We start from the raw sequence: 12,473 nt of genomic DNA, 5'->3' as shown, positions 1-12,473 counted from the left end.
GTTGGATTTGTTGCCGAGCATTTCCTCTTTCAAGAACCGAGGGTGCGTCATGCATCACCATCACCACCGCCGTCACCCAGTTCCCGCTGCTGGGTAACACAACGTACGGAAGGGGGTGAACTGCTGCGAACACCCGGAGATATTGTGTCATGGGTAGGGGACTTCGTTGTATCATCTACATTTCCTTTCCAGGTCAAAAGACTGGGGCCATCGAATCCTCGTAACACATGTCGGCACTGGGCTGAATGCAAAAGCGAACTGGACCCATCCACCCCATCCATCCCCCGCGTCTCATGGGATGGGGACGCCGAGTTGGGTGACCCCCACGTAATGCAGAGTGCGTCTCATCGATTCCGCCGTCTTGCAGCTGGCCAATGCTTGGTGCGTTCAACTTGTCAAGACTTTTAGCCGGCACCCCTCAGCGGGAAGAGACGAGCAAACGATCGAGGTCCGAGTGAATGGGAGGGGTCCGATGAATGGGAGGGGTCCGATGAATGAGTTGCAGCGCTGCCTGAGCTGAGCACAGAGAAAGTTGGTCAGACGGGGGGGGTTCCCAAAAACCTGGGCGCTGGATGGGCTGTTGTGCAATCGCCGTCCCAGACTCCGGGGTCGCCGTGTTTCTCTGATGCAATGATGCCCGGAAGCACGAAGTCGAGAAACGGCATCGTTACGCTCCTGCAAGATGGTCCTTCGATCTACCGCTCACCAATATCTAAATCCCAATGGAACAGGGTGGCAATCAAGCCCCGGCCTTCGAGACCTTCCATCCGGCTGCGCCCAGGCTCTGGGCGTCTTGGCTGACGGATGGAAGGAAAAGAAAGAGGGTAGGAACACGGCCGACAATCCTCAATTCGTCCTAGATGAGCCAACCGACCACCCCGTGGGTCGTGGTTCTTGTGACAATGGAAGGAAATGAACGGGATGACACGGAGGAGCGAAGCAGCATGATCAGCAAAACAAGCAGACCCCTACTGTGTATACCGATCTCACCCGACTCTCTCTCCACAATCCTTCCCTCCCCGATGTCAAGCAAGCAGCTCGTCCAAATCGAGGAAGCCGGTCCGATCAATCAAGGCCAAAATAGCAACCCACCATCCAACCAACCCCCCAGTGTGTCGTGCCCGCTAAATAACCGACGAAACCGCCAAGCAGCTGACAAGAAAACAAGAAATGACGCCTGCCACACTCCCCACCACCGCCTCCAACAACTTTACGAGGAAGGAAGAAGCTAAAAAGAATTCAGACCAGCCGGCCAACCGAGCGAGCCCAGGAGGGGGTAGCCGGCCGGCGAATCCGTCCCGATATTCCCGCGGAGATGGAAAATAACTGCGTGCGAGGGGAAAGAATGATGCTGGGTTTGCCTAGACGCGTGCGTCCCCGTGACGAGACGGACGATGCTCGGTGCTCGGAATCTTAGGCAAGCTTAGGTAAAAACTCTCGATGCAGTGCAGCTTTGCTAGCAGCGTGGCGCCACATGAGCGAGCAAAGCGCACATCACCAGCCCTCTTTCTGACTAACGAGTTATCTCTTTTCCCCCAACCAGCCAAACAGGATAGCGGGGCAGGAGGGGCTTGTTCGCCAAAAGACAATGTCGTGCAGACGGCGTGGCGTGGGGGGGGGGGGGGGGTTTCGGTTCTCGCCGCCTTCTGAATCTTGATGCGGTGGGACACCAGAAAAGAAAGTCTGGGGAACCTGGAGAAACCTTCCAAGCCACTTAGGGCATCCCCTTCCCCTTTCAGTAACGTTGACCTGTCGGTGAGGATGACTTTTTCCCGGCAGGGCATGCTGCACGAAAGCAAATCCGTCCGTCATCCTGCCCTCGTGAACTCATCCAATCCCGCGCTCTCGTAATTCCCATCAGTTGGTCAGTCTCGTTACACAGTAGCGTCAAACTCACAACGCAACATCATTTGTCCACTTGCTAAGGGAATGAGGATGGATTGCGGGCACGCCGCCCTCTTTTGCTGACCGCCCAGGGCCAAACTCGGGATCAGCTGGTTTTGGCCCCTGAGCATGTCGATCGGACGGTGAGCTGACTCGGCTCAGCTCGGTTGAACACACCGACGGCGGGGAACTCTGCTTAGGGGAGGCGGCGAGGCGGTCCAATTGTGTGGCAAGCTGCTTGGTTTCATGGGGCCCATGGACCGGGACCATCCCACCTTGCTGCAGCTCGCGGGGAGACGGCGAGTTAGATCAAAACCAACCACACTTGTCAGACAGCTTTCGTGAGAGCCAAAACGGGGCTGACTGAATGCCATTTTTTTTACTGCCTCTGAGAGACCAGTTTTGCCGAGGAGGAAGTAATAGGAGATCAGAGAAGAGGACTATGCTCAACCTCATCATCGCACCTGTATTTCCTCCTTGCCCCCTGCGACCAGAAACCTGTGTACATGACGCAACGCGCGACGGCGCCATCTATGTAACAACACTCAAACATATGTACCCGGCGGCGTGTTGCTACCGATTCGATATCCTCCTCTTATCATTATTAAGAGACTAGCCTGGGGCTAGTGCCGACATCCCGACCACGGGCATGACAGCGTGAGGCAAGAAGGCAAAACAAAAAGAAACAGAGCTTTGCAAAACGAGGCCGTGTCAACAAATCTATCTCGCCTTTGCCTGCAGAAGTCCCATGGGAAAAAACTAAAGAAAAAAAAATAAGAGAAACCCGCCCAATGATGTGCTCTCGATGATGCACCCCCTAAGCCCCGTAACGCCGTGTATGTTTTGCAGGGCTGTCCCCGAACCCCATGTGGAAAAAAAAAACAAAAAAAACCAGGGAATTGAAAGTTTTAACAAAAGCAAAGAAAAGGCCACGTCCTTCTTCGGCTCACTGGCCACGATACAAGTCCACGTCAATAGCCAGCGCTGCCGGGCATTTTTCCGAGCGAGTGGCTGTTGTGCGCGACAGGAGGAAGGTGGTTATGGCAGTAGATCTTCTTGCCACTCGCGCGGTTTTGGCCAGGCTTCTTGGAGGCATCGATCATGTGCGCCGCGTTTGGTTCGTCGTAGCTTTCGGGTTGGCAACACTCAATGTTCTTCACCCATCGGTTACTGATCACGTTCGCTATCGAGATCCGCTTCTCCGGATCCGGGTTAAGCATCTGGAGGAGGACGCGCCTCAGAGCCGGTGGCTTCACGAACGTGTCGAAAAAGAACACGTGCGGATAATCCATGTCAGTGATGACGGTGTCGGTAGCATCAGTGTGCTTATCCGTCCACTTCTCCCAGCCACGCACAAGACTGGTGTAGGTTTCCCGCGGCGAAGCATTCGGCGAGAGCTCGGCCTTGTGCCACAAGGGCCCGCCGAAGATGAGGTTGACCATGACGATGGCCGAGCTCCAGACATCCAGGCCCCGCGGGTCATAGTTGCCCTTCTTTTGAAGGACCTCTGGCGAGATATAAGGCATGCTGCCACAGATGCCCGGGGCGCAACTCCGCACCTCACCCATGTTTATCCCGCACTGGCCGCCAGCTTCCCTTAGTCCCGGGTGGATGCCCGAAAAGACCTCTGAGACGCCAAAGTCGGTGATCTTGAGCCTCGAATCCTTTGTGATGAGCAGGTTTTCGAGCTTGATGTCGCGATGGGCGATGCCATTCGAGTGAAGGTAGTGGATACCTGTCACCAGCTGCTTGAAGAGGCAGAGCCGGTCTTTTTCCCTGTCTTCGGTCTTGAGGTACTTCTTGTTGACCAGGTTGAACAGATCGCCGTCCTCACAGTATTCCATGACATGGTTCCAACGCCCGCGATCGATGCAAAGCCGTATCGTCTCGACGATGTTGGGGTGGTGCAAGCTCTTTGCGAGCGTATATTCGGACTTGATCTTCTTCTCGTACTCTTCACGCGTCTCGCTCGACGACTTGCCCCGGAACTCCTTGACGGCGAATAGCTCGCCGCCGGTTTTGGCCACCATCAATGTCACTTTGGAGGTCGCGCCCTTACCCAAGTGTTTGCGGTGCCGGCCCAGTAGCTTGTGCTGGTACTCGAATTCCGACGCGAGCTCGATGACATCCACGGTAAAATCGTCGGGTAAGCTGAGGCTCATGCGGCGAGCCTTCACGCCAGTTCCCGTCTCGGCGGGGAGCCCCCAGAGAGATCTCTCCATCTGAATGGCCTTCTCCGAGTCGCCGTCCGCGGCCGGCTCCTGCTTGGTATAATCAAAACTGCTGGCGCGTCGCCTGAGCTGGAGCTCCTGTCTCGAGGATGTCTCTTTCCCCACGACTGGGCGAGAACGCAATGTAAAGCCAGTCGATGTACGCGATTTTTTCTTGAAGAAGGCGTCTGATCCCGGTATTGTTGGTTGTGATGCGTCCTCCCTTGACTTAACGGCTATCTCGAGCGGTGAGCTCGGCGACGGTGGTGAGTTGGAGCGGGTAGTAGCCGAGCTCCTGTTCATTGACCACCGGCGGTTTGGCATCTTTCGGTGAGCGGGCTCTGGCAATTGTAAAGTCGATGCGGTGGCAGAGTCGGCACCAACTGTCGCCTTGTCAGACTGCGACCCGACACGTTTTAAAAAACTAGACATGGTGCGTCTGAAATTTGAAGATGAGCCGAATGTCGAACGTCTTGAAGAAAGCGCACCAGTGGGTTCTAGGTCGAGCGAAGGGGTTCCGGGTGTGGGCGTCGTGGGACCAGCCGCCCGGGGTGTTTCCTGGGGGCTTCTGGGTGCCCTTGGTGGGGTGGTAGCCGAGGTGTCAACGACAAGGGGCGGCTTCGAGCTGAGTGCGGCGGGCTGCCGAACGGATGGAAAGGCGCCGGCGACCTGATCGGAGGCAAGTTGTTCGTGGGCCGCGTCCAGGTGGCCGTCTGGGTTCGCGAGGGTCTGGAAATCTTGCGACTGACGGCCGCTCACGGGGGTGACGGGTTCGTTTACTGCTTCACTATCGGTCTCATCGCATTCTTCCGGGATGGGATCCGTCAGCTCGGTGGGATATTGCCGAGGCGAAGAGGACGAGCTTGTGTTGTGAGAGTTGGGGTCACACGCGTCTAGAATTCAAAAGTGTCAAATTGGCTACTTTGTTTCCTAGCAGAAAAGAGCAGCGGGAGAGTGAAGAGCGAAAAACGCGCGCAGCTCGGACTGAAGACGGGGGTGTAAATACCTATTGAAGACGGCTGCGCCGGTGTAGCAAGCAGCGAAACCGCCATTTTTGGGAGCAATGCCGTCAGACGGCAGCCTTCCGGGGGGGGGGGATAGGAAAAGAGGACCTTGGTCCCCTGGGACAAGGAAAAACGTCAGGGCCCTGAATGCCACTGGGCGTCTGCGCAAGGGACCGCTTTTCAAAGGCGGCCGAAACTGGATTTGGGGCGGGCCAGCTGGGGCGACTCGGCGCTTCGGGAAGCCGGTTTAGGCGCCTCGGGGAACGCCCGGGTGAGCTGCTTGAGGCGTGGTTTGTTGCACGCCGCCTTCGCTTACTGCAAGGCGCACACCACGCTTCTGGTTCCTCCAATGCTTCTCCAACGTCGAAAGCTGCCTCCAGGTGATTGGTATCTAACCCAGGACGAGACCGAAAAGGAGAAACAGAAAGGCTGCTGGTATGCTTGCTGACCAAGTAAACACCACCGAAGAAAAACTGGGGCCGGGAGAGGTTTATATATGTAGGCGGGGCCGCGCAAGTGCTGCTGTCGCTCCTTGCTGCGTCACTCTGGATCGTCTTCTGGGCGTGGTCTTGGGAGACGACAAATGGCTCGGTGCCAAGGCTGTCTTCCGCTCAGGGCGAGATTTGTGTAGCCCCGAGGAACAGGCGTGGCGTAATGGCGAGGGCACAAAAGGAGGCCAAGATCTACGCTTTCGGTTGCCGGTTGGCTCAGAAGTTCTTGGCGATGGGAGAGGGATCTCGAAGGGGAGGAAAAGGGAGCGAGGGAAAAAGTGAGCGCCCCCTGGCGAGTATTATAACGGCATTTCGAGAACCGAGATGGTGGGAATCTGTGGGGGAATGGAGAAGGGTCGCACTCCCTTTTTCGCCTCCTGCAAGAGAATGGGTTCGGCGGCTGGGATGAGCCGCTTCAAAGTTGGAGGGTTTCCCCAAGGGTTTGCGGGATTCCGTGGTGGGTGGGGGGAACCGTCTCAATGTTCGCGTTTTAGCGTGAGTCGGATGGATCAAAAAAAGGTCTCTCACAATGGCAACGCCCAGCAACCCGCAGTTCCCTCTCGGTGTCTGTACTTGTATCGAGGGCGGGGCACTCCAGGTAATTCGTGCGGAGAAATGGTGGGAGGTACGAAATTCGGCAAATGCATGCAACAGCAACTTCGCTGCAGCTGCAGAACTTGCCCTTTCGAGCTTAGGTATGCCTGCCTCGCCAGGAAAAGTCGGGCAAGTCGCAGGTACTTCTTTCCAACAGATGAACGTTTGCGGGCACAAGATTGTGATCGCGGGGCGCCGAGGCCCACCCAAGGCACAGCGACCGCCGACCAAAGGCCGAGCGCCCAGACCCGCCCCAAGGCCCAAGCCTCCTGCCATCCCAGCTTTGCACCCTTTGCAACCAACACTGCTCCACCGCAAGGCCAGTGGAACTGCCAGAATCAACCATGTTTTGGCCACTCCAGCAGCGTGGAAGGGTCATGGCTGCTGAGATAGGGGCCTTACTCGCAGGGACGTCTTGAGCCAAGCACTGCCCTGCCAGGGCGGGACCTGGATGGCGAGAAACCAGACGCTTACTTGGACGACACACCTACACGTGTAGAAGAAATGTCCGAGCCCCTTCCGATCCGCCATTGCCGCTCCAAAATACCCTTTTCTTCCTCCTTCTAGAGTGTCTTGGATGTCGCAATTCAGGTTTTCCCGTCCTAAAACACGATCCGGCTCTAGGACAGCGAAACCACACCGCCGGATGTTGGAGCTTTTGGCAGGTATGCCCGAAGTACACGGTACACTCACCGGCGCAGCCTCGAGGCAGGAAGGTGGGATGACCCGCCCCCACCCAGCGCCGAGAGACCGAGAGAAGAGCGATGGTCGTCCAATTGCAGGGCCAGATGATTGGCCAAGCCCAAGAACGGCGGGCATTTTGGGCAAGCGCCGTCAACATTCATGGCAAGTCCCAGGTACGGAACCTACATGGTTGCTAAAACGTCAGACAATGCCCGGGAGTACTCCGTACCTTCATCAAGCACTTCGGATTTACGTGACTCTTATGGCTATGTTTTTTATCGACTTTTGCATCTTTGACGTTCTTTGAGGGTACATTCCCATCCTGCAAGACCTGTCGGGGCGGCGCATCGTTCTCTCCCGACTCGCCGCCGAAACTGGATCCGTCGCCAAGGCGTTCGAGGAATGACCAAATATGCCGCAATATCCAGGCCGAACCGGCTCCTGATGATCGTGTTGAAAAGAGGTCGATCGGAAATCGATAACTCGTTCACCACGTCGTCAACCCTGTGGCAACACAGGTCTTGGCCCTCTGCGTTGTCTGCGTCGGTCGGCTCCTCTTCTTGCACAGATGGTAGGAGAGAACCATACTGTGCACCAATGCATGTCCCAGTAAGCGTAAGTTAGCACGTGCCCCGGCCCGAGAGCCCTATTAGGCCCCTTGAAGCAAAGCATTTCGAAAACAAGCTTGAGGAACTTCAGCGCTTGAATCCCTCTCGTTCTGCCCCGATCGCGTTGTCGTGGTTGCTGAGGCCGACGCAGCGGGCCCGCGTCACGATACGAAGATTCGTTAAAGAAACGCCGAAATCCCCGCAGTGCTCCACGCCATATCGCTAATTAGCGTGGGGTTCTCCAGATTTTGTCCCTGTTCTCCCTCGAAACGAATACCAGCAGGTCGCTCAAAGCAGGAAACGTTAGCGCAATTGAATGCCATCATGGTGGGTGTCGTTGTGCGTTCACTTTTCTCGAAACAAAGGCGCAGCGATTTCCGTGTCTACTTTTGGGTGATAAAGGATGGTGTCATCACGATAACTAAAACCTCAGCACGCGACAGTTTCTTGTTTCAGACCCACTCAGTTATCAGCGGGCGTCCGCTAGTTCCAGCCACTCTGCAACGCCCCCCGTCAGCAATTGAACGTTGAGGGTGCCCGTTCCGCCAATGGCCTCGAGATTGACGCCTCAGAGCGTCTTTGTCACTCCAAACAGCCCAACCAACGATCCAAACGGAAACGCTCAAAGGACTCAACACCAAGTGCGCATTTGCGATGTGCTGCCCACAAGCTGCTTGAAGCCAGCAGAGCCAGGGTACACACAAAACCTGGCCGGCGATCGGATAGTGGCGTTTCTTGGTATGCCAGGGGCTCAGCAGGGGGGCCGTTGCCAAGGTCTCGGCGTCGGCCGACAAGATGGACAAGGCGACGACAAGCCAACAAACCAACAAGCTCCAGGACTCAACAAGCTCACTGGCGCACGCAGCCCACAAGCCGTCGCCGGCCCGGTGCCAGCCCGCGGAATGAGGCAAGTCTCGTCGGCCTGGGTGTACCAGCTCTTTCTGGCCGACGCCTTGTCCGACATCCTGAGCGCGGAACCGGGGGCTGGCAGGCTGGGGAGCACACGAGCAAATAATCGCGCCCCCACGTCAATTCCCTTTCGCGTCCAGGATAGTTAACTAACTGAGTGGCTCGGTTGCATTGCCACGCATCTGCATCAAGCCCCAGAGGCATATCCCGACGAACAAACCGCCTCACCGTTCCTCGAGAAGACACTCGTGGCCGCCACCTGACCATGCGCGGTCCCTCATCCCAAGTTCATCACTGGCTACCGCAAGACGGCCCTTCAGAAAGCGTCTTGGCGGTCGGACCAAACAACAACCACGAAACATGCCCTTGGTCGGATCGGTGCCTTCACAGGCACACCGGAGCCCCTGGGTAGGCTTGGAAAGGCTCGCAAGCTTTCCTGACCGTCTTGGCATCGCGATCTCCCGTCTGGGCATCCTGCCTGTCCATCTCGGCTCGATCGATTGTCCTCGGTTGTGCCTCAAGAAACAGTTCTGCCGCGCGCTCGTGTGATGCGTTTCTCAAACAAGGTCGACGCCAAAGAGACAACTGCTGGTGACGCCAAGCAAGGACTTGTGTTGCTCAGGTCTTGGTCGCGTCCCCATTCGCTATCCCCTACAATCTCTCGGTTCTGTGGTTTGAGTGACTAGCCTACCTTGGAAATCCACAGGCATCAGGAGTGGCCCCATGGTGCCAGTAAGCCATCACACGACAGAAGTGCGCGTCCCATGCTCCAAGGCAGGCAGCGAATGCGGTGGAACACACAAAGTTGCCCTCCCTTTTTCCAGGGCAGGGCGGGAGCAAATCCGCACCTCATCCATTGCTGACTCTAGAAGCACAACCAGCGGTGTGGGTTCAGGATGCAGGAGTCGGCTGCAGCAGAAACCAAAAACCATGAACAGCTCCCACACAGGGGTTTCTGCGCACATCCATTGTTGGGAATTGAGCCGGGTAACACGACCTGTGACCAGTCAAGTCGTTGAGCAAGGAACTTGTCCCAACTTCAGCTTGCCTGCCCTCCATTTGAAACAACGAGACCCAATTGCGCTTAACATTTGTATCCGTACCGTTCCAGACACTGGCCACGCGGGTCAAAACAAATCCCGCACATCTCAACGAGTAGTATACCACCCGGCGATGCGCTGGTTCCCACTTTCACAGCCCTGTTCATAGAAGTCCACGTCAGGGCGACTCTGCGGGATCCGTACCCTCGTCTCAGTCATGTCATGTCAGTCAGGATCTTAACTCCCAGATGTACATTCTGTGCTCTGCTGCCACGCCCATGGGCAAGGCTGAGCCCCGGGCCGCAGCATCCGGCGAGCCCTTGCCGACGTTGTCCCCCACGATACGGATACCACAATGCACATACTAAAAAACATCGGCACCGGGGCGGGTCTCAGCTCAGTACCTGCAGCCAGCAGTGAAATCGGCTTGCCAACCTATGGAAGCGGTCACTAATCGGGATGTCTAAGCCAAACGGCAATTGGTTGGGACCGCCTCGCCGGGCTCTTTGACCTCCTCCCCGTCCAGTGTGGCAGGTCTTATCGAGGCGGTCACTCCCATGGAATTCCATCCAGGCCTCCCGGTCGGAAAGGTGGCAGGCTCGCAGGGTGGGATGCGGGGTGTTTCCACACGAAGAAATCCGGATGGGCATCACACACCACCTTCGAGACCGCACTCGAGGACACCCACCAGGCCCCCAGGGGTATGTACAAAGTACGAGGTGCTCTGTGGTGTGGTGCCCCGGAGTGGCGCTTCAAGAACAGTGGGCGGAGCGCCGATGTCGCGAGACCGCCCATCGGGATTCCTCCTCGAGGCGGACCGCGGTCTTTGACACCGGTGATTGGCGTCGGCCGCCTCGTGCCCAGTTTTTCTTTATTTCCGGTCGTGCCGAGTTTGCCGGCGCTTGCTGGCTTTCTCCACGGACTTGGCATCGGTCTTCTCACGGATCGTTATGACGAGCCGTGCGAGCGCAGTTCCGGGCGAAGAAGAACTTACTAATCTGCTAGGTAATAATAATGGAGGTTGGAGGGTCTGGAAGGGTGCGGGTCCTGGCTCTCGGGGCTTTCTCATTTGCAGTGGTGTGGGTTCCGCGGATGGCGACCCAATGGAGCCAATGTCCAACTCACACACCCCGTTCCTTTCCACCATCGAATCCGGATCCCCCTTTCCGGTGTCTCGCGACAAGTTTGGCCCAAGGTCTTGGCCTGTGACGGCAGCAGGGGCAAATAACGGATGCCGGGTGCAGTCCTGTCTCACCCCGTCGCGGCCCGCGGTGTTAACATGACCTATGGGGTCTTTTTGGCGGAAGCAAACAAGACCCAGTAAGCAGTATAAGATTGTTATCAGGAGCCACTCAGGCTCGCCCCCTAAGATTCGTCACAATCGTCACAATGAGACACCACATGTACTCGTACCCAACAGGTCTACCTAGGCACAGCCTCAGGTGATGGTTTCCATACAACTCGTGCACTATGCGACTACCAATCTCCCGGCGACAACCTAACACGTGGGAAACTCGTTGGCAACATTACCAAACCTAGGCACGTCACATGTAAGGCACTGACAACACCGTCCGCAAGTGGACTTGTGGAAGATGTGGTAACCCCGGCGTGTACACTGTACATACCTCTGACTCTCCCAGGCCGTCGGATTTAGGATAAATATTAGTAATGCGGTGGCCATTCAGGCAACGACAACACCGCACTGCAACCCTTGGGATTTAGGCATACTAATAGCAGCGCTATCATATGAGCATGAGTAGGTATGGTAGTGGCATTCCATGCCTCCAAGACAAAGGGATTACGGGTCTCGGTACTGGAGAACCAAGGTCAAGCAGCTTACATCTTTGAAGATGTGTCATTAGTTACCAATGAGCCTACTCGGTTATTTTAGTGACCATATCAAAACATTCCAACACCCTCCATCCCTCAAACACTTTCAACTCGCTCCAACCTAATGCAGAGGTTGTTGCTCATGTATCTCAGATGCCGCGGAGTCGATGGCGATAAGAGTTGTTACCTAGGCATGTCCTGTTCGAGGCTAGACGGGAAAAAAGAAAAACACGATACCAGCCTAGCCTCTAGCCATGGTGTTGCTGCCGCTCTGAGCCTGACTGGCTAACCCTCATCTAGAGACAAAACAGTCGTCGTAAAACGATATATTGAGTACTTGCTGCCGTGCGATATCATGATCTGGCTTTCAAACTGAATGCCCCAACCTGCATGTGAGCCCAGACAACCTGCACGATACCAAAAGTCTGGGTTTTTACCTAGATTCTCTCACAACAGAGGAGGGCCTTAAGTAAGGTACCTGGGTACTAATCAATCTAAGCCCTGATTTTTTTTCAAACCCACAGTAAACTTTGAAGGGTCTCGGTAACATTGACGTTATAAGGCACCATGGCCGCAAGAATCTGAGCAGGTGAATAAAAATACAGTTGCCATCGAGCATTGTTGATGTGGCGCGAGTTTCTAATATTGAGCACCCTTTTATTATCGAACCAGCCGATGACCGCCTTGAGTAACCCACCCCGTAAGAGGGGTTGATGGGGATGTGATATCCGGAGCGTTATCTGAGTTACCAAGGGATATGAGTAGCAATATGAGGAAGGTCACTGCTATGTGTTCCCTAAAATCCTTCACCGAAAGTGGCTGAGTGACTCGTCTAGTACCACTTTCCTTTTCCTGTCCCACGGATCGACCCGAGCTTTGTCCACACACCATTGTCTCGTCCAACTGCCCTAGTCCTTGTTTTGCTAGTTCCGAAACGAGCCACAATCACAGTGATCGGATATGGCCTTTCGCTGTGATCGGTCCTCAATACTACCGCTACAGCTACGGGAGTGCTAGATACTTTGGGAAGAGTAAATACAGTCGTCGTCCGTGGGGTTATGCAGTATCACCATTGAAAAAAATAGCTAGGCCTAGTGTCGGAGACGAGGGACAGAAACAATAACTGGCTGCTGCCATCTTGTTTAGGAAATGCTTTGAGCGCTGGCGCCCTGTGGGCAGTGGCTTGCGACTCCTCATTTCCCATTGGGATTGTGAGACG

General features: G+C 55.7%; 3 protein-coding genes across 3 annotated transcripts; 2 read left to right on the top strand and 1 right to left on the bottom strand.

The window, feature by feature from the left end:
• Positions 1-2,855: 2,855 nt before the first annotated feature.
• Positions 2,856-5,146, bottom strand: CHGG_06604 (uncharacterized protein; the record flags this gene model as incomplete). Its single annotated transcript, XM_001222698.1, has 2 exons — positions 2,856-4,987; positions 5,101-5,146. 2 exons carry the CDS (start codon positions 5,144-5,146, stop codon positions 2,856-2,858), a joined length of 2,178 nt encoding a protein of 725 aa, XP_001222699.1.
• Positions 5,147-6,118: 972 nt separating this feature from the next.
• On the top strand, positions 6,119-6,750 carry CHGG_06603 (uncharacterized protein; the record flags this gene model as incomplete). Its single annotated transcript, XM_001222697.1, has 3 exons — positions 6,119-6,214; positions 6,285-6,323; positions 6,592-6,750. 3 exons carry the CDS (start codon positions 6,119-6,121, stop codon positions 6,748-6,750), a joined length of 294 nt encoding a protein of 97 aa, XP_001222698.1.
• A 1,273-nt stretch (positions 6,751-8,023) lies between these two features.
• On the top strand, positions 8,024-8,533 carry CHGG_06602 (uncharacterized protein; the record flags this gene model as incomplete). The annotated part of the gene is made up of 1 exon (XM_001222696.1): positions 8,024-8,533. The coding sequence occupies one exon, from the start codon at positions 8,024-8,026 to the stop codon at positions 8,531-8,533; it is 510 nt and encodes a 169-aa protein (XP_001222697.1).
• Positions 8,534-12,473: the final 3,940 nt, after the last annotated feature.

The sequence above is a fragment of the Chaetomium globosum genome, genomic scaffold (genome assembly GCF_000143365.1).
Source record: "Chaetomium globosum CBS 148.51 scaffold_3 genomic scaffold, whole genome shotgun sequence".
Lineage (NCBI taxonomy): Eukaryota > Fungi > Ascomycota > Sordariomycetes > Sordariales > Chaetomiaceae > Chaetomium > Chaetomium globosum.
Note: the sequence above shows the minus strand (reverse complement) of the source record. Positions and strands in the feature narration are given on the sequence as shown.